Here is a 26681-nt window from a genome sequence, read left to right on the forward strand (position 1 = left end):
TGGAGGCAGGAGGGACTGGGGAGGAGCAAGGACTCAGCGCCCAGGCTTCCCCTGCCTCCCGAACGCGGCAAGCCAGCTGATTGCCCCGGGCAGGAGGGAGTGGGGAGGAGCGAGGACTTGGCATGCAGGCTCCTTCTTCTTCCCCTGCCACCCGAAAGCAGCAAGCCAGCTGATTGCCCCGGGCAGGAGAGAGAGGGAAGGAGCGAGGACTTGGCGCGCCTCCCCCCTCCCTCCCCAGCCTCCTGAATGCCGCAAGCCAGCTGATTGCCGCTGGCAGGAGGGAAGGGGAGCCTGCGCGCTGAGTCCTCACTCCTCCCTCCTGCCTCCAAAATGCAGCAAGCCAGCTGATTGCTGCTGGCAGGAGACAGGGGGGAGGAGGGGAGAAGGCGCTGATCCTCAGAGTCTGCTGACGGGCGGGAGGCACTTTGGGGGAGGGGCCGTAGGGAGGCTGCCAGCTGTGGAGAAAGCAGGCAGCCAAACAACGTAAGAGTGGAGCATTGCACAACTTTAAATGAGTATGTTCCTTAACTGATCAGCAATGTAACAATGTTAAGCGGGATGACTTTAAGCGAGGAGTTACTGTAGAAAGTTCATATTCCTATTGGTAAAGGAGAAAATTAATCTCATTCATTTTATTCCCATTTGAGTTGCCTATTTCTTGCCTCTTTAGGCTGAAGCACCTTTGGAAGAAGCCATTAAATTTTTAACACCGTTGAAGAATTTGGTGAAGAACAAAATAGAGACCCATCTTTTTGCTTTTGAGATTTACTTCAGGAAAGGTAAGTGAGAGAACTAATAGAATAAAGAACTTTGTAGTTGTCACACTAGAATAATTTTTGTAGATATTACATTAATCATCACTGACCTATACTGCTGCAGTATTACTAGTTGATGCAGATCCCTTTTAATTGGACACATCCTCTCCCCTGGTGGTTCTGTGGAATAGCAAGGACCACCATTTTCACAGATCTGGAAGAGCTGGTGTTTATCTAGTTTTTTTTGGCGTATTCTTTAAATCCTTACGGATCAGAGATAAAAATGTGCAAACTTGCACTTTCCCAGTTTGCTTGCTTGCACCCATAGTCATTCATGAATGCAAGTTAAAGGCATGCAGATTTTTACATTTGGATTTAAGTGTTTAATCTGATTTTAGGCTTGTGTTCTTATGTAAGCATAGGTAATATTAAGATTTCTTTCACTCAGATATGTTTTGTAGCAGAAAGATCCTCACTGTGTTGGATCAGGACACTCATAAGTCAAAATGGGATATGCTCCTAATGTCCATTTCTGATCAGTACAGTTATTAAGGGCGCTTAGGTCAGGGCTTTTCATTGAGGGGTTGTGGGCAGTGTTCTCTTCCCTCCTATTGGGTCCAGACTGAATAACAAATATCATATTGCTGCTTAGAATTCTGTGACACAGACCACATCAGCGTTATCTACGCTTGCCTCTATGGTGACTTCAGCACTGATACCTCTGATGTTGTTGTTTTCTTTCCAGCCTTTCAGTTTCAGCTTAGAAAAAAAAAGTGTGATTTGAATGCCCTGAGACATTTCTGCCATGCACAAAACTGAAATCTGCAATACTTCCTCACAACAACCTTAATTTGGCCATATTGTACAGTATTGAGATAAATTGTACTACCAGTACAGTAATATGAAACACTATAAAAAGAACAAGATATTCAGTTGATATCCAAACTAGACATTTTAATTGCTTAACTTTTGTACATTTAAGCTATCAAATAAAACATTGTTTTAGTTTGAATAGCTTGTTTCTGAATTCACTCACTAACGAAGGAGGGGCGAATTACTTGCAAAAGAAGTAATGGTAATACATTCATCTTTGATTTGTTCTGGTCATTGACATTTCAAATATAATTATCATTCTCAATCTTAACATCTAAAACTTAATTTGATGGTTTCATTTAAAAGATTTTCAGAGATAGTTCTATAACCAGCCACCACCATTATTTCATTTACAGAAAAATTTCTTCTGATGCTGCAGTCTGTGAAAAGAGCATTTGCTATTGACTCCAGTCATCCTTGGCTTCATGAGTGTATGATTCACCTCTTTGGCAGTGGTATGTATCTATCATATATATCTCTACATATAGTATTCCTGGAGGAATTGTGCACCAAAAATTAAAAACTTGGCACCAAAAATTTTAAAATTCTGCGCACAATATGTTAAAATATGCAGAATTTTGCATAATTTTATTTGTCAAAAATAACACAATATAATCAGGCCAGTTTCAATTATTTTAGTAATTTATTTCAAAATAAGGGATGGTCTAGATAATATTTAGTCCTGCCATGAGTGGACTAGATGACCTATCAAGGTCCCTTCCAGTCCTGTGAATCCATGATATCTGTCAAGAAGTATGTTTGTAACAATACAGACAACAAAAAAGATTCAGGAAATGTTTTTTGACAAATAGATTTCTTATTAGGCATATTAATACACAACTTTGAGTAATAATTCATTTAAACCACAATACAGAAATATAGTTTCTACACCCCTCAGAAGCAGTGCAAAGGCTTGGCGGGGGATTAGGAGGTCAGAGGTAATGGAGGAGCTGAGGGAGAGGGAAGTAATTGCTGGGAAGAAGCTTAGAAGTGAACCTGGAGGATTGTTGAGTGTGTGGGAGAAGTATGGAAGAGTTTGGGGTTGGGTGGTTAGGGGGGTGGAATTGCTAGGGAGTTGGGGAACCTCACCCATGCAGACCATGGCTGGCCCCTAGCCTTTTTCATTGAGTCAAACACATCTGCCCCCGTCCCCAGGTGTCCCTGCACCCCCCGTCCCCAGGTGTACCTGCACCCCCACTCCCATTCAGCCCCCACCCGTCTGTCCCCCACTACTCCTTCTGAACCCCAGTCTGTGGGGCCCCCCCAGCAGTCCCATGTGCCTCACGCTGTCCATCCCCCCATGTGCCTCCTCACCTGGCCCCACAGTAAGGTTACTGTAAGGAATGCAGCCTCTTCGCCTACATATCCGCAGAGGGCTGCTCCCATCTGGGAACGGCTGCCCTCTGGTCTTGTGCCACAGCAGACTCTGGTGGGCAAAAGAATGTATTTTCCGCGGAGAAAACGAATTTGGCCGGGGACATGAATACTGCACTTGTGCAGAGGTGCAAAATTCTCGCAGGAGTAATATATATGCCATCTGCAGCTATCTTTTGTGGTTATCTATTTCCATTTACAAACTATCAACACAATTAATTCAAAATATTTAATATCAAATGTACATACATTAGAATGCTCTTTAAATGAATAACTTCATGTTGCTAGATTAACACTACAGTTTTGACTACTACAGAGTGACTTAAAAGAGCGCTGTGATATTAAAAATCATATTCTGTAAACAAACTTCTTGACCAGTGCTATTAAAACTAAGGCATTTTAAGTCAAATTTACTTCCTGTTATGTAAGTTCTGTTGCCCTTTTGCATTTCTTGCAGCTATGATAATGAAAATTGGTGAATACAGGTTTACCTTCTGGTAAACATTTTCCTTTCATGTTCATAATGCTGCAGTCTTTGGGTTACAAATGCTCCATGAGAATACTTCTTTGTTTAAAAAATAAGATTGTTTTTTCAGAACTTAAATTTTGGCACAAACTTATGTTGACATTAGTTAAAGGGATAATGTGGTTTTCTAACTTTTAGAAAACCCTTTGATAATTTGTTATTTTTTTCCCCCATTCTAAGGCAGTGGTACCTAAGGCAATTCGTTTTGCAGTTAAATGGATATGGGGTTGGAGAGAGGTGTTTTCTCTTTTTAAAATGTGGCATAGCCAAAGTACTTGTTTGTGTTTGGTGGTATGTTCTGCGTAACTTGGGAGTAGTTTTGCTAGTTCTTGGCATCAAGTGAAGTCAATTGTGAGTAGTTGACTAACGTGGACATCTGAAACTCATACCAGTATAACTTTATACCACAACATACCTTCATGAATTTTGTATAAAATGTATACTCAACACCTAAATCTTGCCATTTGTTAAGAAGAAAACATTCTGCAACTTTTTTTTTGTTTTGAACTTTTTATTAAGGCAAAGTTGCACTAAAATGTTAACATGCTACATCTTACATTACTGAAGACTTATTCGGGTTCAGGTTAATACTGTTAAACTGTTGAGTAAAATGTTTTTAGGAAAGCCTCCTGTGTTCTGGGCCCTTATCCATAAATTAAAACATACAAAAGGATTGTCCACTAATACAGTTTTTCAATGGCCCTGATTAACTTCTGCTGACAAACTTTTTAGATGTGATCTGCAAAGGGGGGAGAAAAAATTGGGATTGTGCACTTCTGCTTGTTTGTGATGTTTTTAGGACACCTAAGGCTAATTTGCATGCTGTTAAGAAATGTGTTGGAATCCCACCTCTCCTTCAATCCTGCTGGAAGTGCAGAACAGTTATATAATAAGGCAGGCAATTTCTCCAGTAAGGAGGTGTGCTTAAACAAAATGTAGCTTAGAGTACTATATGCCCAAAGTCTACTTTGGTGAAAGCATCTAGGTGAATTTAGAAATGGTTGAATGTGTGGGACAAAGAACAGGTGGTGGTCCTGTGAATCTATACTTCTAGCAGGATGTAGGAGAAGAGGACAATGGATCTGTACTTTCAGCAGGACGGAAGAAGATGAGGATGGGTCAACAGAGGCTTTTTATTTCTTTAATTGATTTTTGTTTTACATTGGAAACTCTGGTCTTGTTTTGAGAGAAAAATTGCTTATTTGCTGTATTTAATACTTGTTTAAGTTGAAATACCCGAGCAAAGAGTTAGAAAAAAAGTTCTTTTTTGTTAAAGGTTCAGCACTCTTGCACTTTAAGGGATTCATTAAGGGGTCCCAATCTACAAAAAAGACCATCAGCAGAACAGGGATCCTGTTCTCTATCCCCTCCCTGACTGATACACATCACAGATGCTTCAGGGACAGCCAGGAGTGCCCACCTGAGCCACCTGTAGATACAAGGGACATGGTCTCAGGATAATCTGAATTATGACTAGGCATCCTGGAGATGAGACCCATCAGGCTGCCATGCATAGTGTTTCTGCCTGTTCTGCAGGAGTGCACAGTGGGTGCAGATCCTGACCGTGCATCCAAGATGTACTATATAAGCAGGGAGGAGCTTGATCATGCTCTGTCTGCCTGGAAGTGGAGCCATCAACATGGGATAATCCCACTGGCTCTGAACATCCCACTTCCCAGCAGTGACCTGGCAGACTTCTTAATTAGACATGCAGTGACCAACCACAAGTGGCCAATGAGGAAATGTCATAGATCCCATATTTAATTAATGAGGGGCTACTATAGTAGACTTGTTTGTCACAGAGGAGAACACCAAATGACAGACTTCTCCAGAGGAGGCATGAGGCCAGGACCATTGCTGGACACCTTTCTTTGGTGGTATCAAGGACTCCTCTTGTCTTCCCACAGATTCCCCTGATCTTCAGAATAGCATCCAAGATCAGGAGAGATCATGCTACAATAATCCTGATAGCTCTTTACTGGCTGAGACAGATTTTTGGTTGTTGAATCTGCTGTAGACGTTCACGTGACCTCCCGGGCACCTCATGGCCTACTTTGGACATAATATCTCGGAATCACAGTCAGTTCTTTGAGTAGTGTCCCTGTGGATGCTCCACTTCAGGTGTGCTTGTGCCTCTTGAGCCCTTGATCGGAGATTTTCCATTAGCAGAATCTGTTCAGCCCACATATATGCATGCCACACACCAAGGGTATATAGAGTTGCACTGGCAAACCGGCCTCAGTTTCTTCTCTACCACCTTGGTGTGAGGCAGAACTCTAGTATGTCCACTTTGGCCATGCCTTATTGGAAGAGTCCTATGTGTCCCAAGAGTGTAACTTTTGCCTACCTCCCAAATTTAGAGCACAGAAGAATCAGGAGGCCAAACTGAGGCTTCTGATGATGGAGTGCTCCCTTCGACCCACTTCTGAGTCAGGACAGGATTGGGCACACATGCCATACATCTGTCTCTTCCCAGATCCAGTGCCCCTTCGACCTCAGCCAGGTCTCTCCTAAGAGGGGCAAGATTTCAGAGGACTCTGGGAATGCTCCAAAGAAGAGGAGCTTGGTCTCTCACCACAAAGAGCTGGCTCCCAGAAGGCCCCAATCTCCCACTGAGTCTATGGAGTTGGAGTTCTCAATGGCTCGGCTCAGTACTCTGGAAATGAAAGACTTTTCTCTGGACTTTTCAGCAGATCTGGGCGACCCCGGAGTGCTTTTGAGAAGCATAGCTCTAGCAGGCCCTCCAGTATTGTCTGTGAAGGACAGGGAGGTCCAGGACATACATTCCTCTAGAATGGCACAGTCTACATCAGACTTATCATCAGTGTCTTCTCACTCGGCACTGTTGTTCCCAGGAAAATTGAAGCACCAGACACTTTTCATCCTGGCTCCAGATCAACAGTATCGTCCACCTCAACTGCTGCATCAATACTGACCCACTCGGTACTGCAGGAATTCTGCAACTCCAGAGACATGCCAGGTTTAGATGATCCAGAGTCCCCACTTCTTAGGGGTACCGAATGACTCCCAGTACTGAGACCCCGGTCTTTGGATTATCATTGCTTCCTGGTACCACAAGATTCTCTGTCTTTTTCTACTGCCCCCCGCCTACCCATTGGAGGACACTGAGGAGGAGGACGGAGACCTTCGATCAGCCTCCTCATCAGTGCAGGTTCCCCTCCACATCCATACAGTAACCCATACTTTGACAAGGATCCTTACCCACAACAGGGATGGAGAGATCAGTATTGAGTGCCTCCCCCTCTCCAATATGCCCCCTCCCCCCCATGCCATACTGGGATCCTTGGGATCAGCAACAGTTCGCCAGATCTCTAACTCCATTGCACTGAGAAGCTAGGGCTAAACAATCTGTTCTATCAAATCCCCAACATGAGGAGGCTCTTGAAGAGCAGGAGACTAGGGTGGATAAGGAGGCCATCCCTCGAACTCTTATTTCATCCTCGACTCTTAATGAGGCAGTCTTGCTTACACCACCACCGATAGCCAGTGATTTTTGACAGTTCAAGAACCTTGTGAAGAGGGTGGCTGACAACCTCCTCAAGAGAGATCTGAAGGATAAAGACCCACATCACAAGCTCTGTCCAGCTCTTTCAGCGCAACCCATGTGGGTGTTGTTGACTATCTGTTAATGAAATGCTCCTAGATCCAGTGAAGACTGTGTGGCAAATTCATGCCACCATCCCACCAACTTGCAAATGGGCAGATAAGAAATATTATGTCTCTCCGAGGGACTCAGAATTTTTGTTTTCCCACCCACTCACCTAATTCCATGGTAATGGAAGTAAATGAGGGGGGTAAACAGCATCACTCTAGGTCTCCCCCTTGTAAGGACCAGAAGAGGTTAGACCTTCTTGGCTGAAGGGTTTACTCATCTGCGACCCTCTAGTTTTGGATAGCAAACTGTCAGGCAATCATGGCCAAGTATAACTTCACAAATTACATCGTTTGCAGCATTTATTGAACATTTTCCACAGGAGCATAATGGAGAACACTGCTCATCCTATGCCCTCAAGATTTATTAAGGGTATCTATACCCCGGGTTAAGGATCCTACTCTTTCTTGGGATCTCAATTTGGTATTTAGATACCTCATGGGACCTCTGTTTGAACCTATGGCAACCTGCTCCTTGCTTCCATTATCTATGAATATGGCCTGTCTAGAAGCTATCACATCAGCCCACAAGGTTGGGGAAATTGGGGCATTGTTCACAGACCTTCCATTTATGGTATTTTTTAAGGATAAGGTCTTTTTACAGCTGTACCCTAAATTCTTACCTAAAGTGCTGTCAGATTTTCATCTTAACCAGGCTATTCATCTATCAGGATTTTTCCCTAATCCACATAGATCTCAGTGTGAGACCTCCTTTCATACTTTGGACATTAGACATGCATTGGCCTTTTATCTAGATGAGACCAAGCAATTTTGGAAATCACCTAGACTGTTTGTCTCCATCGCAGAGAGATCCAGGGGGTCCACAACCTCTACACGGAGACTTTTAGGTGGATCTCTGGGTGTATCATCGCAGCTGGTGCTCTATCTCCCCAAGCGATAATACCACACTCTACCCGATCACAGGCAACTTCCCCAGGTTTATTCAAGAGCATTCCAGTGTCCGAGATATGCAGAGCTGCTACATGACCCTCATTGCATACTTTTTCTAAACGCTGTTCCATGATCCATGCTGTCAGATCTGATGTGGTTCCTAGTATTGCTGTACTGTCTTTAGTCTTGGACTCAATTCCAAAGCTCCCTTCTCCCTGTGGGGATACCTGAAGTGGAGCACCCATGGAAACCCTACTCAAAGAAGTTACTGACCTTGGGCAGTCACTGTGGTTCTTTGGGATGTGTGTCCCTATGAGTGCTCCACTACTCGCCCTCTTTCCCTTTTGCTTTAGATTTCTTCGTTGAACATTCAAATAGAGAAGGAACTGAGGGTGATTTGCACTCACAGCTCTATATACCCTCAGTGCACAGCACAATGTTGTGTAGAGCGCACACATGGGCAGAACAGATACTGCCAACAGAAAATTTCCAATCAAAGGCTCAAGAGGTGCACGCACACCTGAAGCGGAGCACCCGTAAGGACCCACTTCTCAAAGAACCACAGTTACTTCACAAGGTGAGTATCCTCTTCATCTACCATGCAGACCTCCAGTCATTGCACCTGACAGCTTGGATGTTGGCTGGTTAAGCAGTACTAATAGGTTGTTCCCTTCAAGTTTCATTAATTCTCATACAAAGTAGAAGGTCTTCCATCAAGAAGACTTACTCTCAAAGTAGAAAAGATTTTCCCTTTGGGCAACCCAAAACAACTTAGACCCAATTGGGGCACCAATACCAAAGGTACTAGATTATGTGCTGCTCCTGAAACAAGTGTTTGGTGTTCTCTAGGTCGAGCTAGCAGCAATATCCACTTGCCCATCCTTCTGTAGGGTCTAGGTAGTGCTAAGACTGCACCCCAAGTTCATCCCTAAGGTAGTCTCAGATTTGTACCTAACCTTGCCAGTGTTCTTCCCGAAATCACACACAATAGGAGAGAAGAAACTACACACGTTGGACACGCATCCAGAGCATTTACTGTATTACTTTAATAGGACCTGATCCATTTTAGCTGTCTCCCTGCCTCTTTGTGGCCCCTTCTGTTCCATCCAAAGGCCAAGCCATCTCATCTCAGAGAGCCTTGAAGTGGATTGCGCAGTGCATTTCCATCTTGTATCATGCTCAAAGAAAAGAGAATGATACTTACCCAACAGTAATTGTGGTTCTTTGAGATGTTGTAGTCACTGTAGATCTCATGACCTGCCATCCATCCCCGCTTTTTGGTGTCTTTAGCTGTCACTGGCTTCAAATTGCGAGGGAACTGAAGGAGGGTCATAGCTGCCCCACCCTTTATGCCTTTGTACGACATGTGCGCCCTTGACACACCCTGCTACTCAAATTTCTGTTCTTGGATGCATGAGATGTATGCACGCTGTACAGTAGGATCCACACTGCCTACAGCATCTCAAAGAACCACAGTTATTGTAGAGTAAATCGCTATTATTTTTGTCAACTTCTGGGCACCAGCAATTGTTATAGTATTTGGCATTTCTATAATGAGATGACCTTTACCCTCAATATAATCTGTAAAAGCACAGTTTGCAATCTTTTTGTCTGTAAAGGCTTATTAGTGATAAAGTATAAAGAGGAAAAAATAGAACTTTTTGGTTATTTACCTTTCTTCATCTTAATGAATTTTCAGTTGACACTGATTTCTTTCAATTACACTAATATAAAAATGGTGGGTGATATTTTTCAAGTCAATTATATTTTGCTGTGATTAATGGTAGAAAATATCCATATTTGTGTTAAAGATTTGTTTTCCTTTTTACCCAATAGTATCCGAAAGTAAAGATCTACCCGATACAGTTAGAACAGTGTTAAATCAAGAAATGAATCGGCTTTTTGGGGCAACTAATCCAAAGAACTTCAATGAAGCTTTCCTTAAAAAGAACTATGACTCACTACCACATAGGTTATCAGGTACTTTGTTTTTGTTATTTCTAAATTGTTTCCTGTTTCTGTGGATTTACCTCAAGGACCCTTATCTTTCTCTTCCTCTTTCCCACTTCCTATGCCCATATAGCATTGGCCCCACTCTGTTCCCACACTATAGGTGTGATAGGCTGCTTTTTCCATCTGGAATGGCTTTCTTGTATCCATTTAAATTCTCAGTTGAAAACAACTTTTTGTCCTTGCCTATATATCTTAATATCTCTCCCTGTATGCCTCAATTCTTGGCTGCACTGTGTAAAAAATCTTTGCATCACCTCTGGCCCATAGACATTTCTGGCATAAGTGAAGTGTCATGAAAGATCTTTTAATGCTAACTGTTAATTCTAAAATGTTTTGGGATACGGTTTATATGAATGACACTATACAAAATAATTGTATTTTATTGATTCATTAAGTTTAAAATATCCTGGGGATGGGAAGTTTCCCTTAAATGGAAAAACTTAATATTGTGAAACACTTGTCCAGCAAGCTTTTTTCCTAATTCTGGCAATAATTCATTGATTTTAGAATCCGTGATTCTTTCAATGCTGGTTTTCTGTTTCTGAAATTGTTGGATTAAATTTGGTGCAAATCAGAGATTACAACTGCAAATGGTATTGGCAACAAGTGGTATTTGATCAAAATAGATAATAAATAGTGGGTCCAGTAGTCTAAATATGCTGCACAAGATTCAGGCAGCTGCCATCTCTACTATAGAGCTCTGCAATGTAGAGTTCTCAACATAAGGGTTGATGTGTCACGGAAGAGCTTCTGCTGCAGTTTGACTCAAACATTGTCTGAATTGGTTGGCTCCAGTAGGGCAGGAATCTGTAGAATGGCCTGTAGCCACTAGAGAACACTCTCTCACTTAACCTGGAATTGCAGCCAGGTGTCCTAAGTCTGTATATTCTTCTGCTGTCAGCAAATAGCTGTGAAACTCACTGGCAAAGTGTCTCATCCCCTTTAGTGGCTGTTCCATATAGACAATAACAGTCTACTGTACTGCTACCAGTTACACCATTAGCTGAAGAGGTGGATGTCTGTGCTGTGTGTCTAAAGGTCTCAATCTTTCTGATGACCCAAGATGAGGATGAGTGTGATTCCATGTGATGGAACTTCTATTTTTAAGGGGTGCTTTGTTTTGTTTTTAATTACAACAGTTTTGTCCTTGATCTCTTTGTGCCTCATTTCCCTAGTTGTATGAATGCCACCTAATCTCACTGGAGTGTTGGAAAGATAAATTCATTGTTCTTAAAGTACTCAGTATGGTGAACTCAGGATACACACTCACCAGGAAATTAATAATAATTTTTTATTCAGTGCAGGATTTAGATGGTTTACATTCAGTGTGTGGTAGATCCCTTATTTAATGAGGAGGATAAACTGAAATACTGAATAACTACTCATTTACTGTATGAAGCAGGGATCCTGAGGAAAATGTAACGTAACGTAATCATGATAAAAGGCTATCATGTATATGCACAAGAGGCCAATCTAAGGTTGCATGGGCAGCGTGGATTCTGTCAGTTTGGAACTTTTGAGTGCTTGACTTTTGAACGGAAACATTTTTTTAAATGTATTTTTTTAATATTATATTAAAGCATTAAAATTAACACGATACACAATGATAGAAATGCTACAAGTGGATGATTTGTAATAGCTGTGGGAAGCCAAATTTGAGTTTCTTCATGTATGTCTGAAATGTCAACCATAATATTATATTAATACAGGTTTCCTAAAATGTGTTAAAATGTTTAGTGCTGGTGAAAAATCTCCAAGGTGCAGACAGTAATTTGAATACAAACCTCCACTTTTCCTGCAGAGTGGCATAAAGAGTTGGCCTTCTTATCAGGGCATTATTCCCTCGACCTCACCAGTAGAACCCCGTGGTGCTGGAACAATATTTATAGTGAGGGTGCTGAAGGTGGCAACCATGTATTTGGGTTGTTATTACTACTTGAAGCCAGGGGGTGGGGCAGCACCCTCACCAACCTTAGTTCTAGCACCTATGGTAGAACCTTCCCTCTTAATCTCCCATGTTTACTTCCGCCTAGTAGTTTATCATCCAGTTATTAGGTGTCCTCATTTTTCAAGTCATGGTTTTCCATAGCACCCTTTCCCAATGGTGATTACATATTCTAGTAGCTGCTGCATTACAGCCTGGGCAGTGGTGATGCAGGGTTCCCAACACAGCCCTGATATCGTGCCTCAGCTTTGATCTAGAGGGGCCACCACTAGCATTTAGAGGTTAGTACATTCTCCATGCCTATTTTGTATTTTGAAACCACCAACAACTTTGCCAATCTTAATTTGTTTTATGTAGAATCTTGTGCATTAAAAAATAGACATAGCGCACCCATTTATTTACTCTAATATGAAGAACATTGAACACAAGACTCCAAATGGGAATCCTTTTGGGCCAGTTTTGAACTTTGATCTAGAACTCAGTATCCCTTTTTTTTCAGAGCTGTGTAATATTGTGTAATACAGACTTGTTTGACTTGATATTATGCTGGAGAAAATTATTTTTCTCTTGTAGCTGCCAAAATGGTGTACTATTTGGATCCTTCCAGTCAGAAAAGAGCAGTGGAGCTGGCAACATCCCTCGATGAATCCCTTACCAACAGGAATCTTCAGGTAAAGGGGAGATTTTTTTGGAACCTGAGAGTTTGCCTCTTCTAGATAATTGGCACCAGGAGTGTTGTTCATGTGTTTTGTCTCCCTGCTGTATTAGCCCCCTTAAACTTCTTGGTTCTGTAAGCAATATCATTTTGGTTGTTTGGGAAGTTTTAGATTGTGTTAGACAGTTGGTACATCCATAATCTGGTATTCTGCAGATGGGCAGAAATCCTGACTTTAGGATGCTTTTGTCAGTCATAAAAACTGTTAAAATAGCTTCTTTCCCATCTTAACTGCTTTTGCCACAGACTTAGGAATCTTTTATCCTGCTCTTTCTTGGGGCATATGGACTTGGAATCTGTGAAATATTCTCTCTTTCAGGAAGAAATAATATAGGAAAGAATTAGGACAACATGTATCTGATGACTGAAAATCTAGTATTGGGACCTCAGATAAAGGTCATTATAATTGCAGCCTCACCTCTACCCCGATATAAAGCGACCTGATATAACACAAATTCGAATATAATGTGATAAAGCAGTGCTCCAGGAGGGCGGGGCTGCGCACTCCGGCAGATCAAAGCAAGTTTGATATAATGCGGTTTCACCTATAATGCGGTAAGATTTTTTTGGCTCCCGAGGACAGCGTTATATCGGGGTAGAGGTGTATTTTAAACAAATCAGAATGAAGAGATCTAAACTGTCTGGATTAATGTACAAAATTCTTCTTAATTTCCTCTTTTTCTCCTCCGTCCTTCAATGCCCTTGACACTTACTCATAGGAGCTGGAACTAAGGGTGCGGAGGGTGCTGCAGCACCCCCTGGCTTGAAGTGGTTTCCATTATATGCAGGGTTTACAGTTTGGTTCAGTTGCTCTCAGCACTCCCACTATAAAAAAAAATTTCCAGCACTCCTGGACTTACTAGAAAATGTGATTCTTCAAAGGCTGTTCTTTTCAGTATGCTCCTTGGCTCTTGCTCCTAGTGCTTGACTGGAATGCCTACAGCTCAAAAAGCTAAGCCATTAGGCTCTAGCATTGTATATAACCCCAGCTGCAGAACCCAAGTGCCTCTTGTGCTGCCAGCTGTCTAGTTCCTTTCTTACTACCGAGATCAATGTTCATTAGTTGTTGTAGCAGACCTGTCTGTCTCTTCACATTCTTGGAAGAAAAAACTCAGGTTTTCTACAGCAGAATTCATATACTTACAATAGAACTTAGTGATGTTTCATGTTAAACTAAAAATAAACCATTTATCAGCATCACATGTCACCAGTTTCTTATTCCCAGTATAGTAGACTAGCTGTGAAGTTGAGTTTTTTCAGTATAATCGTCCTAAAATAGAAAATGTTTTTCGGTGATACTTTGAGAACAGAACTCTTTACAGAACTGCTAGCTATACATGGAGTTGTTGATGCTTTCCAGCATTGTGGTACTATTTTCTTAACCAGCGAAGGGAAGTCTGACTCTGAATTTTAGTGACTTAATGATTGCTTGCATTAAAAATAGACTAAGAATACACTGAATAGCCACTCGAAGGGTAGGATTAATTATAGCATTCTCATAATCCAAGAACCACTAATTATCAGGAAGTCAGACATCTTAAATACTCTTAGCCTAATAGTTCCAACAATTAGCAGTAAATAGAAATTGGATTTTGAGCTACTTCGTGTAATCTTGAACTCGCATGAAGACCTTTATTCTTTGCAGTGACTGCAGCCTGCAGAGAGAGTGGATCAGTTCGAGAACTCTTTAATTGCTTTGTAGACCATTGAGCTGGAGCCTGGGCTCTGGGACCTTTCCTCCTCGTGGGGTTCCAGAGCCCAGGCTCTAGCCCGAGCCCAAAGGCCTATGCCATAGTTAAACAGCTCTATAGCCTAAGCCCCTCAAGCCTGAGTCAGCTGACATGGGCCAGCCATGGGTGTTTAATTGCAGAGTAGACATACCCTTTTAATCTATCACTATAAGGCAGGTTTTCTAATCCTGTAATCATACTTGTGGTTCTCCTCTGAACCCTCTCCAATGTATCAACATCCTTGAACTGTGGGCACCAGAACTGGACACAGTATTCCAGCAGCAGTTGCACCAATATCAAGTACAGAGGTGAAATAATCTCTCTACTCCTACTCAAAAATTCCCTGTTCATGCATCCCAGGATTGTGTGAGCTCTTTCAGCCACAGCATCACACTGGGAGCTCATGTTCAGCTGATTATCCACCACAATCCCCAAATTTATTTGTCACTGCTTCCCAGGATAGAGTCCCCCATCCTGTAAGTATGGCCTATGTTCTTTGTTCATAGATGTATACATTTAGCCCTAGTCAAATGCATATTGTTTCCTTGCGTCCAGCACATCAAGAGACTTTGACCACTCTGAATCAGTGACCCGTCCTTTTCATTTTTATCACTCCCTCAATTTTTGTGTCCTCTGCAAATATGTTAAGTAGCATAGGGCTAAGAACCAGTCTCTGTGCGATCCCACTGGAGAAACACCCACTTGATGACGATTCCCCGTTGTGAAACTAATCAGTGAGCTGGTTTTTAATCCTTTCAGTGTGTGCCATGTTCATTTTATGTCGGTCTAGTTTTTTAATCACAATATTGTGTGATATCAAGTCAAACACCTTACAGAAGTCTGTTATGTAAACACGATTATCTTTATCAACCAAACTTGTAATTTCAGCAATAAAGATATCATATTCGTTTCACAGGATGTATTTTCTATAAACCCATAGTGATTGACATTAATTATATTACCCTTTAACTCCTTATTAATTGAGTATCAGCTGCTCCATTATCTTGCCTAGGATCGATGTCAGGCTGACAGGCCTATAATTACCCGAGTCATCCCATTTACCCTTTTTTAACAAATGTAGGGAAACTACATGGAGTTTTCAAATACACCTCTACCCCGATGTAACACTGTCCTCGGGAGCCAAAAAATCTTACCGCATTATAGGTGAAACCGCGTTGTATCGAACTTGCTTTGATCCGCCGGAGTGCACAGCCCCGCCCCCCTGGAGCACTGCTTTACCGCGTTATATTCGAATTCGTGTTGTATCAGGTCATGTTATATCAGGGTAGAGGTGTACTCATAAAGTATTATTGCTTTAATTCAGCCTCATAGTAAAAATCTAGATTTTTGCCACCAGTGTTATAAGTCTTTGAGTTATGAATGCTCTACCTGTTATACCTCCCAGATGTTTTATTTAGTGGATGTCTTTATAATTTGCAGACAGTTCTCCACAGTTTTCTCTATACTATGTCATTCTTCTGGTCCAGTATCTTTTCCCTGTGTGGTTATCAAGGTGTCTTCAAGTATTCTTTCCAAACTCTTCTGCTTGCAGGCCCACTTTAATGCAGAGTTCTATACCCTTTTTAATAAAGGGCACATTATTCTTGTAACTCTTTGAGTCTCCAGGGACTTGGATCTATTGCAAGGCATCTACATTTGATAAAAAGAAAACATACTTCCGTGTAATTTTTGAATAGTATTTTTGTTCCTGTAACTGGGCCTTTTTTTGCCTTAGAGTTGGGGCTTCTGTAACAGTTTTTTAAGAATCACACCTTTTACTTGGGAGCTAATACTTGGAAGTGCTGTGGCTTATTTAGAGTTCCACTGCACTGGTGTACACTGGTACCTTCTGGAACCCACTGGCTGAGGATTTTGAGTAATGCGGTCCCATTAGTTATATATGAGGAGTGTTATTGCAGGAATATGGATCTCTTGCAATGCAAAACACCTATAAATGAAAAATAACTACTAAGTATTTTTTCCTTTGTTTTATAAACTCTAGTGAGTCCGAGACACAGTCACATAATTGTACAGTCCAAATATTTAGGAAAAAATAATTCTGATTTCATCTAGAATCGTGTAGGTAAAGCTAGAGACAAAATTTAAATCAAATGCTTTATCACTGGAATTGCTGACCTCTGGAATTGTGTGGTGTTGACACTTTGATGCTCTTCCAGCTTTTTCTGCCAGGAGAGTCAACAAAGTGAAGTGATAATTATTTGTGTTAAAAGACTCTCTGCAACTAGTAGGGCTAGAAATTTCACTTTACTTGATGCTTTGACTCTAGAGAGTAAATTTAGTATTTTTACAATATGCTATAAAAAGGCTTTTGCAGCTATGCCCTTAAACTAAGTCTAAAAATGTTCGTATGACTTTCTCAAATATGCATAATGTTCTGTATATGTATTTATTTAGAAAAATACACATTTGAAAGTAGGGCAGAAGCTAGAAAATAACTATATATTCAGAAGTATTATATCTTTTAATGAGTGTCATAGATGAATATTTATAAGAAGATTTAACACTTCGTTCTTTTGTTTTAATTAGACGTGTATGGAGGTATTAGAAGCTTTGAATGATGGTAGCCTGGGAGACTGTAAAGAAGCAGCTGAAACTTACAGAGCGAATTGTCATAAGCTTTTCCCTTATGCTTTGGCTTTCATGCCCCCTGGATATGAAGAGGATATGAAGATCACAGTTAATGGAGATAGTTCTGCAGAAACTGAAGAACTGGCCAATGAAATATGAACAACTTTGTTTAAAAAAAAAAAAAAAGGAAAAGGAAGAAAGAATGGAATAACATTGGTCCATATCTGGTGTATAATATTTTTGTCACGCACCTGCTGAATTGTTCTAACTTACACAGAGAAAGGAAGGAGTAAAAATGTTGCCTTCAAATAGTTTTACTTTTTTTATCCTGCTGACAAAGTATATATATAAAATATCTAACATATTACTGGATATAGGTTGTTCAGTTTCTTAAGAAAAATTAAAAGCTGCTAAAATTGAAGAAAAAAAAAACCCTTATCCTTACCTACCTACCCCATGTTTTTAAACTAATTTATATGAAATCTGGAGGCTCATAGCCCTCAGAGCAGGTGTGTGGCAGAAATATTACTTTAAATTTGTCTTGTGAGATTACTATTATCTCAGACAGCAAAAACGCTGTTTTAGCACTGGATTCTTTCACTGAGCACAAAGAGTTGTTGGGGCTTTAGCATCTGACTGATTTTGATACGGAGATGATTCTATTCATAGGAAGTATTCATTGTGAATCACTATTTACAGAGAAACCTACAACATACATGTGATGTTGTAGAGACTGGGACATATAGATACCAAGCAGAATTAAGAAACATAGGGTGTTCAATAAGCTTGTTGTGTCTCCGAAGTTCACTGTACACGATCAGTTTGGTGTTCTTGCACCACAGTTTTAAACTGAAGGAACCAGTTAGAACAATCTCTTCATTTTAATTAAACTTGAAAAGAAAGAACACTGCTGTTTTTGAGATGAACCTCACAGCATAGTTTGGCCAAACTTGTTAAAACTGTAATGCAAGAACCAAATGAAATTATGCACTGTGATGTGGCACCAACTAATTAGAAAGATAGTGTGCATTTTTCACATAGAGTGAAAACAAAATGAGAACATACTATGGCTTGAAGTTACAAAGAGCGGAACTCCTGACTACCATTTTATGACTGATCAAGAGACTAATAGTTTAAAACCTCAGCAGGCCTTGTTCACGTTATGCAGAGAAAAACAAGTGCTGCAGTTTAGATACCTCTGGAACTTTTCCACAGTGTCACCGGTTTGTAATACTTGAAGCCCTACATTTCTAAGAATATATTTCTTGCTCAGTTGTTTCAGGCAAACTCAAGACTTTGTAACTTTTAAGGGGCCCAAGATTTTTTTTTCAAATAACAGACCAGCTTCTTATTCCTGCAGTTACAGATGTAATTTCCTTTGTCAAACATAAGGTACCAAATATAATGCAATAAAATGTTTTGAAAAACAGTTGTGTGAATATTTTAACCAGTCTGTGTTGGACTTTGTAAATTACTGGATGAAGAGAGAGATGCAGTTCAGAGTTGATTTAATGTGCTGTTCAGTTCCACTGTTAATGTGTCACTGCTGATGGGTGGACTTTGATTGTATATTAAGTGCTAATGCATTATATATTAGTGCTTAGTATCAGGGAAATCCAATAATACAAAATGCATTACTACTTGGCTTCAGAATACCAACAACAAAGGTTATGCTGACAGCTATTGTAGACTGCAATTCATCACTTGCAAAATAAAGTTCAAGCCACCTGCATTAATGGTATAGATGAGAGAAGTGCCCAGATGCTTTTATGGACCATAAAGCAATGAAAAAATTGACCATAGGCTAAAAAGTCAGTGCCTTCTTTGCAATATTTCAATTACAGAATATCATAATTAAGTGAAAGTATAAATTGTATCTTTTTTCATATTCTGGAATTTAATGATTGACACTTTGTATAATTGTGGCCTTTAGGGGGGCTACTTGTTTCTCTAACCCTCCTCTTAAAATAGGAAGGGCAATTTTTACTATTGATTTTTTTCCATGTAATGCATTCAGCACCACTTATATGCATGCTTTTCATGGATACAGACTTATCCTTGTTTATGCAAAAGGTGTAGTTCATGTTGTAAACGTAGTGAAATGTAAGTTGCATTGCCATATTTGTGTTTTAATCTGCCAGGCTTTCAGGATCTCAAATACCTTGGAGACTTTTTAACTGACTCTGCGACTGGTGCTGATGTATAGATCCTGACCCCTCCTTCAGTCCAAGATATTGGACTACACCTCTTCTGCAAATACTGAAGGCAATTCAGCCTTGTCCATAAGGGTCCAAGTTTTGGCCATGCTGCTTCAACTCTCATGCCACTTTCTCTGCCTCTGGTACTGTAGTCAGGCAGTTCTGTGTTCCTGCCTTTTTATAGCTAATTGTGAGTCAGCAGGGAGCAAAATCTTTTTTTTCCCCCTTATTCTCTCCATTCTGGGGCTCTGCTGTGTGAATGGGACCACCCTCTAAACTCATTCTCTTATTTATTCTCTTTTCATCAGGCAAAACAGGCAAGCCAAGAGGCACTCCATCACCTTCACTCTGCCAGGGGCCTCAATCGATATGGCTTGTTTGGGTCTCTGTCTCCCCACACACACACATTAGCTGAGATTACTAGACACTGCCACACCATCTCTGTTCAAAGTTTTACCCCTGATCCATCCTTCAGGCACTGTGGTTCATGATAAACAAAGAGCTCTCTGATCTGCTCTCGGAGGACTGTGCACCTACAAGGCAAGATAAGCTAAAGTAATTTTCCCTATGTAAAGAAGGCTTTTAAGATCCCAGCACTAATCTTTGAAGTATCATGGAACCAACCAAGTGTGTCATCCATCCATCTTTACCTGTAGCTTCTATATGTTCTTGTTTAATGCATAGAGCATACTTCATGGACAGGAACGTATTGAGAACTGCTGGGATTCAAGTTTTGGAACCATTTCCAGCAAGAAATGCAGAGAAAAGTGAAACTATCATCCAGAATAATTCATTCCTTCAGCTGGTGGTAACAAAGCCCTCACTGATGGTAGGAGACCGCCTTCCTATTCTGGACCCCAAAATACTCGCCATCGACACCAGTCTTTCAAGGTGAGGAGCACACCAGGGGCATCACAATACTCAGAACATGGTCACGGTCAGGAGGACTTCAGAGCCTCAGCTTCCTAGAGATGGCAGAAGTTGGGTTGGCTCTTTAAGATGTCCAATATCACCTGAGGAAGGAGCACTTCCTGGTTCAAACAATGACAGTCACAGCGTACATGGTATAAGAAGCTGAGGTCTAAATGTCAAAGCCAAGCAGGCTCTTTCCCTGACAGAAGATCACCTAGTGTGCCTCAGGGTAATCCACATAAAGAGGAGACTTAATACAAAAGATGACATAGTTGTCAGAAGATAAAGTGGTTCCTGGACCAAGATGGTATTTAGGGAGCTAGCCAAAATGCAAAGGGTGAGACTTTTCATGGGAGAAGCAGACCAAATTTCATTGGGAACACAAATTGCAGAATGGGTTGTCTATGCTTTCCCCTGAAGTTCCAACACCCAAAAAGAAAGCACAAGAGAAAAGCAGGAAAATATCTTAGTAGAACCTTCCAATTCAGGAGTCCATCTTTGTTTCCTTCTGCCTTAGATGCTAGCCTTTGAAAACTTCCAAGTAATGCATAGCTAGGTGCATCAAGTTCTGCAATATTGAGTTCCATTACACTACTGATAAACCAATTTGAGAGAAAATCAGAGCCCATGCAACACATTCCATCCTGAATAAAAAGGGTATTTTCCACCACAGAGGAAATGCATAAAGTTTCATCTTCCATCAATTCTTACAGTACTACATCCTTTAGCAGGGAGCTGCTCCAAGCAGTGATATCAAAATAGATTAATACTACCATTTGTAGGGAAACATAGAACATTTCCCCCTGTTTATCTCTTCCCCTCTCACCTTCATTTTTTAATTCCTGCTTGCTACATAAATATGTATGACTAGGGCAAAAATCAGCAAATAGAGGGGAAAAACTGTCAATTGATCATCCTTTCTGGAATTTACTCTCTTCTGTCCGTCCTATCCACATTCTTGAGATATCTATACCATGGCTTTGTCACGCCTTGTACATATAATTAACAACAATGCTATTTATAAAGTTTAAGTAAAAGGTTCAAACATAAAGCTAAGACCTCTTCCTTTGATAAGATGTTTTCTTATAAGGCCACTATAACCAGTGCCAACTTCACTGCTAAATTACCATTCCAACAAGGATGGTTCTGCTGGGGTTGCATGCCACCAGCCACACAAATGGAAAACAGCTTGGTACAATATTGTGATCTAAATGTACTGAATTAAAATTAAACACTGAATTAAAACCCACCCTTGCATGACTGGTTTAAAAATGACTTCAGTTTGAACTTGTTTAGAAAGGTCTCTCTTCCTGTTCCTTGGAAGTAGAAAAAGAAGACTCATAACTTGTTTTCTTAACTCATTTTCAGGTGGGATCCAGTCTGCACTGGCAGAGTTGAGTAACTCTACAACTGACTTGTTGAGTGATCTGGAACGGCCCCAAACTATCTGTTTTAAATTTATGGTGAGGGTGTATTGCTCTAATACAGCTTTAAGAGGTGATCATAAGGTCATTCTCCCAAGAACATTTATCATCTTGAGTACTGTGCCTGAATAAAACCTACTTACTTTAGCAAGCTCAACAAATATGGGGGGGAAAGTAACGTACATAGTAGATCAGACCCAAGGTCCATCTAGTCCACTATCCTGTCTCGGACAATGGCCAGCCCCAGATGCTTCAGAAGAAGGTGCAAGAACCTTGCAGTAGATGGATGTAGGATAATCTGCCCTACATACATTACACACACACACACACACACACACACACACACACACACACACACACACACACACACACACACACACACACACACACACTATCTCATTTTAATCTCTAACAGAGATTGGCTTAAACCCTGAAATACAAAGTTTAATATCCCTACACAAAACCCCACAATTTTTGTGATAATTCTGGATATTCTTAAAATTCAAAAAGGGATTTTTATAAGGATCTCAAATTTTTTGCCTTAGTGACTAGTAGCTGATTTCCTTTAAATTAAACTTCAATACTATGAATGAACACCAAATCTGTGTATGGTGTTAAAATTTAAGAACTAACCTCAGTTCCTTTCTCCCAACACTCAAATCAGTATTACAAGTATAACTTATACCTGACATTGACAAGGCAGGTCTGTTTTGAAGTGAAATAGTTTAGTTTTACATGATGTTAGTAAACATTCTTTTCAAACATCAGTGGCCAAGTGCTTTGGGATCCTCTGAGGAAAGGTGCTGTAAATGTAGACAAATTGTAATAGCAATAAGGTGCAGTTCAGAGTGCAGATTCAGTTGTTGATCACTAACTAAAGCTATGATCCAAATTTGGGTAGGTGGTATTGAACTTGGTGAATCTCATCTGTGACATTTTTAGAAATGTTTCAATTGCAGAATGTCTATTATTGGATCATTTGAGGGACAAGAGTATAAATTGTCTTATCTGAATCTTATGATTATGTTTCTTGGAAAGTAAAGCTACAATGCATGAGCAAATCATTGATCTGGTAACTTTTGGAGGGACTGTGTGCAGGGGCTCTTCCTCTCCAAAACATACAAGCAGCAATGAGAGTGGAAGAGAGAAGTTGACAGGCAAGGGGAGACTGACAGCCATGGCACGAAGTAGCACAGTCAAGATCTGGCTTTTAGGCTGATTTGTAAAAAAATAATGCATCGTCAGTGTGTTTGTTGATATGAAAACATTACTAAATCTGCTGGACCTGTAAACTTAGCCATGTTGCAGTAAGAAAACTGCAGGAGTGTGTACCATTTTTCAGTGGTGTGACAAAACAATTATATATTCACACAAACGCCTGCTTTCAATGTTGGTTTTTTGCAGTTTGTTTTGAAGGTTAAGATGGGGGCTTGACGACCTGCAAGTCACATTATGGAGGGGGGCTTAGGGAGGATAGAGCGTAAGACAACCAGCTGAATTACAAGGTGATACATCAGCAGGTTTGTAAGAAAGCTACACCACCACAACTCAATGGTTTGCGACATGAGAAAAATCCAAGATGGTTTAGAATGGCTTTCCTAAGCTGCTTATAGTTCTAAGGCAGGAGTAGGCAATCTATGGTATGTGTGCTGATTTTCAGTGGCACTCTCACTGCCAGGGTCCTGGCCACCGGTCTGGGGGGCTCTGCATTTTAATTTAATTTTAAATGAAGCTTCTTAAACATTTTAAAAATCTTATTTACTTTACATACAACAATAGTTCTTCGAGTGCTTGCTCATATCAATTCCAATTAGGTGTGCGCACGTTGCATGCACAATCGTTGGAGAATTTTTACCCTAGCAACACCCGGTGGGTCAGCTGTGGAGCCCCCTGGAGTGGCACCTTCATGGCACTGGATATATACCCCAGCCAACCCAGCGCCCCCTCCGTTCCTTCTTACCGCCCGTGACGGTCATTGGAACTGTGGAGCGCGGCTTCGCTGTTCTCCTCTCTCCCTAGAGTTTCTCTCTTCTATAGTTGTTAGTTGTTACAGTTGTTGTAGTTTTAGTAATAGTTGTAGTTATAGTGGTATACATAGAGTAGTGGGTTGGAAGGGGTCTCTCCCCCTCCTCCCCGCCTGCCACCTGGGCTCATGCCCAAGGCTACGGGCTTTAAGCCTTGTTCAGCCTGTGCTAAGCCTATGCCAACGGGCAACCCCACGACTCCTGCCTGAAGTGTCTGGGGGAGTCCCACCAGGCAGACAAGTGCAAAATTTGTAAGGGGTTCTGGCCCCGAACCAAGAAGCAGCGGTACTTTAGATTGAAGCAGCTCCTAATGGAGGCATCTCTTAGCCCGGATCCCCCAGCGGTGTGCTGAGACCCGGCACCGAGCACCTCAGTGCGCAGTGCCCCGCTGGCAGCAGTAGGTACTACACCGCGGGTGGACTCTAACAGAGACCGAAGTTCCCCAGCACCACAACCAGTATGACACCAGTCTCATTCTCCTGGCCAAAAGTGGCACCACAGGCCAGAGATAGCTGCTCCACCTCCGCAGTCACCAGCACCACTGAGACCACCCTCGGACTCACGTCCGGTGGCAGAGCAGCTGAGAGTTCAGGCGCCGACGTCGGCACCGTTGACTCCGGCACCGAGAGAAGAGCCGTTGAGTCCATTACGCACGGGCTCCCCGACAAATAGCGTGGTCGAGCCCCGGCTCCCATGGATGCCAGAAGCCTTTGCAGTGACACGAGACCTCATCGCATTGACAGAGTCAACTTCACTTCAAACTGCGGCACCTTCTCCTGTTCGTGCGGTACCGTCCCGGGGAAAACCATCTCTGATCCGGCCGCCGACTCAGGTGGCAAACGTGGCACTGGTCCCGCTCTCGGATCTGTTCCAGCTCCCAACGCCGTTCGCAGTCTCGACACCGCTCCCTCTCGCGGCGCCGGTCGGACTCGCGGCACCACTCCAATTCGCTGAGCCATTCGGACTCACGGCACCGCTCTGCACTTTGATCACCGTCCTGGAGCAGATCTCGGCGCCGCTATCACAGATGGTCGTCATCGCGATCAAGGTCCGGATCGCGGTACCAGCCCAAACATTGGCACCGATCTCAGTCCCAGCACAGCACCCCAGCGTCGTGGCGCCGCTCCCTACAGTCTCGCACCGATCACCAGCGGCCCGATACCAATCTCCACCATGCCCAGCCAACTTGATGCAGACATGTTCAGCGCCGCCTTGGCCCTCACGATCTGCCTCGCGTTTGTCGCAGTCCGACACGGGCTCACGTCCCGGCTACTCAGCTCCTGGCCACAGTGAGGGTGATACCGGTCACTGGCAAGAAGAAGGCAATGATCCTGTGCAAGGATCTGCCCAATGGCCCTTTTGGACACCATGGGTGTACCACCAAGCCCAGGGCACCCTGTCAGGGGCCTCCCGCTCAGCCCACTTTGAGCCTCGGGTGCCAGAGGCCACCATAAGCCGTCCTGCTCCGAGGGGCATGGAGACGGCACCACCAACTCCTGGGCAGGTCCCAGACCCCGGCGTTGTGGCTTTATCACTCATTCGTACCATACAGACCACAGCCAGAACAATCTGGCAAACACCTACATCCATCCCTCCAACAGTTAAAGGGGTGGAGAGGAAATACTTTGGAGGGTACAAAGAGTGTGAGTACCTATGTACTCACCCTCAGCCCTGTTCACTAGTGGTGGCCTCGGTGAACGAGAAGGAGTGACATGGGCAACAGGCTCCGGCGCCCAAATCGAAAGATGCCAGGCGTCTCCATTTGTTCGGGCGCAAGATCTACTTTTCCGGGGCGCTGCAGCTCAGGGTCGCGAACCAGCAGGTGCTCCTGAGCCGCTATTACTATAATTCATGGAACTTCATGTTAAAATATAAGGAGCTAGTAACTCCAGTGTCCAGAGAGGAGTTTGGGGCCCTGGTAGTGGAAGGCAAAAAGGTGGCCAGGACCTCCTTACTGGCCTCATTAGACGACGCAGACTCCGCTGCCCGGACCATTGCGTCGGGAATAGCCATGTGGTGCATATCGTGGCTTCAGGTCTCCGGCCTACCGCCAGAACTGCAGCAAACTTGACAGGACCTTCCATTTGAAGGGCAAGGCCTGTTTTTGGATAAAACTAATTCCAGGCTCCAAAGTCTTAAAAATTCCAGGGTCATAATGCGCTCCCTAGGAATGCACATGCCGGTCACACAGCGCAGACCCTTCAAACCCCAGCCTCAGCGATCCTATCCCCCTCCTCGGCCAAGGCAGGACTTTTGGGCGAGGTGGCAGGAGGCATGGGAGAGGTGGCAGGAAAAAATCCACCAACCACCAACCCGGGCAGAACCAAGGCCCAGTTAAACTACCGGCGGGGCCCAAACAAAACTTTTGAAGGTGCACCTGAGGACGATGTATCACTCACCAACCAGGATCCTTCTCCTCCATTTTGGGATCGTCTGTCCCGTTTCCACCATGTGTGGTCTCTCATAACTACAGACGGTTGGGTTCTTCACATGGTGGAAAGGGAATATTCTCTCCAATTTTCTTTCTCCCCTTCCTCCCTCCCCGTCCCTCTTCAGGGACCCTTCTCACGAGCAACTCCTTATGCAGGAAGTGCAGGCGCTCTTAACCATGGGAACGATCGAGGAGGTTCCAAAGGAGCTAAGGGGCAGGGGATTTTACTCCCGTTACTTCCTAATCTCCAAAGCAAAGGAGGGGCTTCAGCCTATCCTGGACCTACAAGGACTCAACAAATTCATGGTAAAGCTAAATTTCCACATGGTGTCCTTGGGGACCATCATACCTTTCCTGGAGACTGGTACGCCACCCTCGACATGAAGGACGTGTATTTCCACATGTGGTCAACCGCGAACACTATCAGTTCACGGTCCTTCCTTTCGGCCTTTCTACAGCCCTCCGGGTATTTACCAAATGTATGGCTGTCATGGCAGCCTCCCTCCGTCGGCAGCGGATCCAAGTGTTCCCATATCTCGATTGGCTTATTCAAGGTCGCACAAGGGAACAGGTGCAGTCCCACGTTCAAGCAACCATGGCCATGTTTCG

The 26681-nt window shown here is 42.6% G+C and overlaps 1 protein-coding gene across 3 annotated transcripts in view; it reads left to right on the forward strand.

The window, feature by feature from the left end:
- The window catches only part of NAA15 (N-alpha-acetyltransferase 15, NatA auxiliary subunit), a 58550-nt gene extending 40038 nt beyond the window's left edge, over window positions 1-18512 (forward strand). The window contains exons 16-20 of one of the 3 annotated variants that reach the window (XM_005284342.5): window positions 671-779; window positions 1985-2083; window positions 9928-10071; window positions 12623-12720; window positions 17042-18512. In XM_005284342.5, the coding sequence (XP_005284399.1) occupies window positions 671-779; window positions 1985-2083; window positions 9928-10071; window positions 12623-12720; window positions 17042-17242 (651 nt within the window). In that variant the 3' untranslated portion in view covers window positions 17243-18512. The remainder of the gene's footprint in view (window positions 1-670; window positions 780-1984; window positions 2084-9927; window positions 10072-12622; window positions 12721-17041) is intronic. The other 2 variants (XM_042850331.2, XM_042850330.2) reach the window with 2 other exon arrangements.
- The last annotated feature ends 8169 nt before the right edge of the window (window positions 18513-26681 follow it).

This window comes from Chrysemys picta, chromosome 5 (genome assembly GCF_011386835.1).
Source record: "Chrysemys picta bellii isolate R12L10 chromosome 5, ASM1138683v2, whole genome shotgun sequence".
Taxonomy (NCBI): Eukaryota; Metazoa; Chordata; order Testudines; family Emydidae; genus Chrysemys; species Chrysemys picta.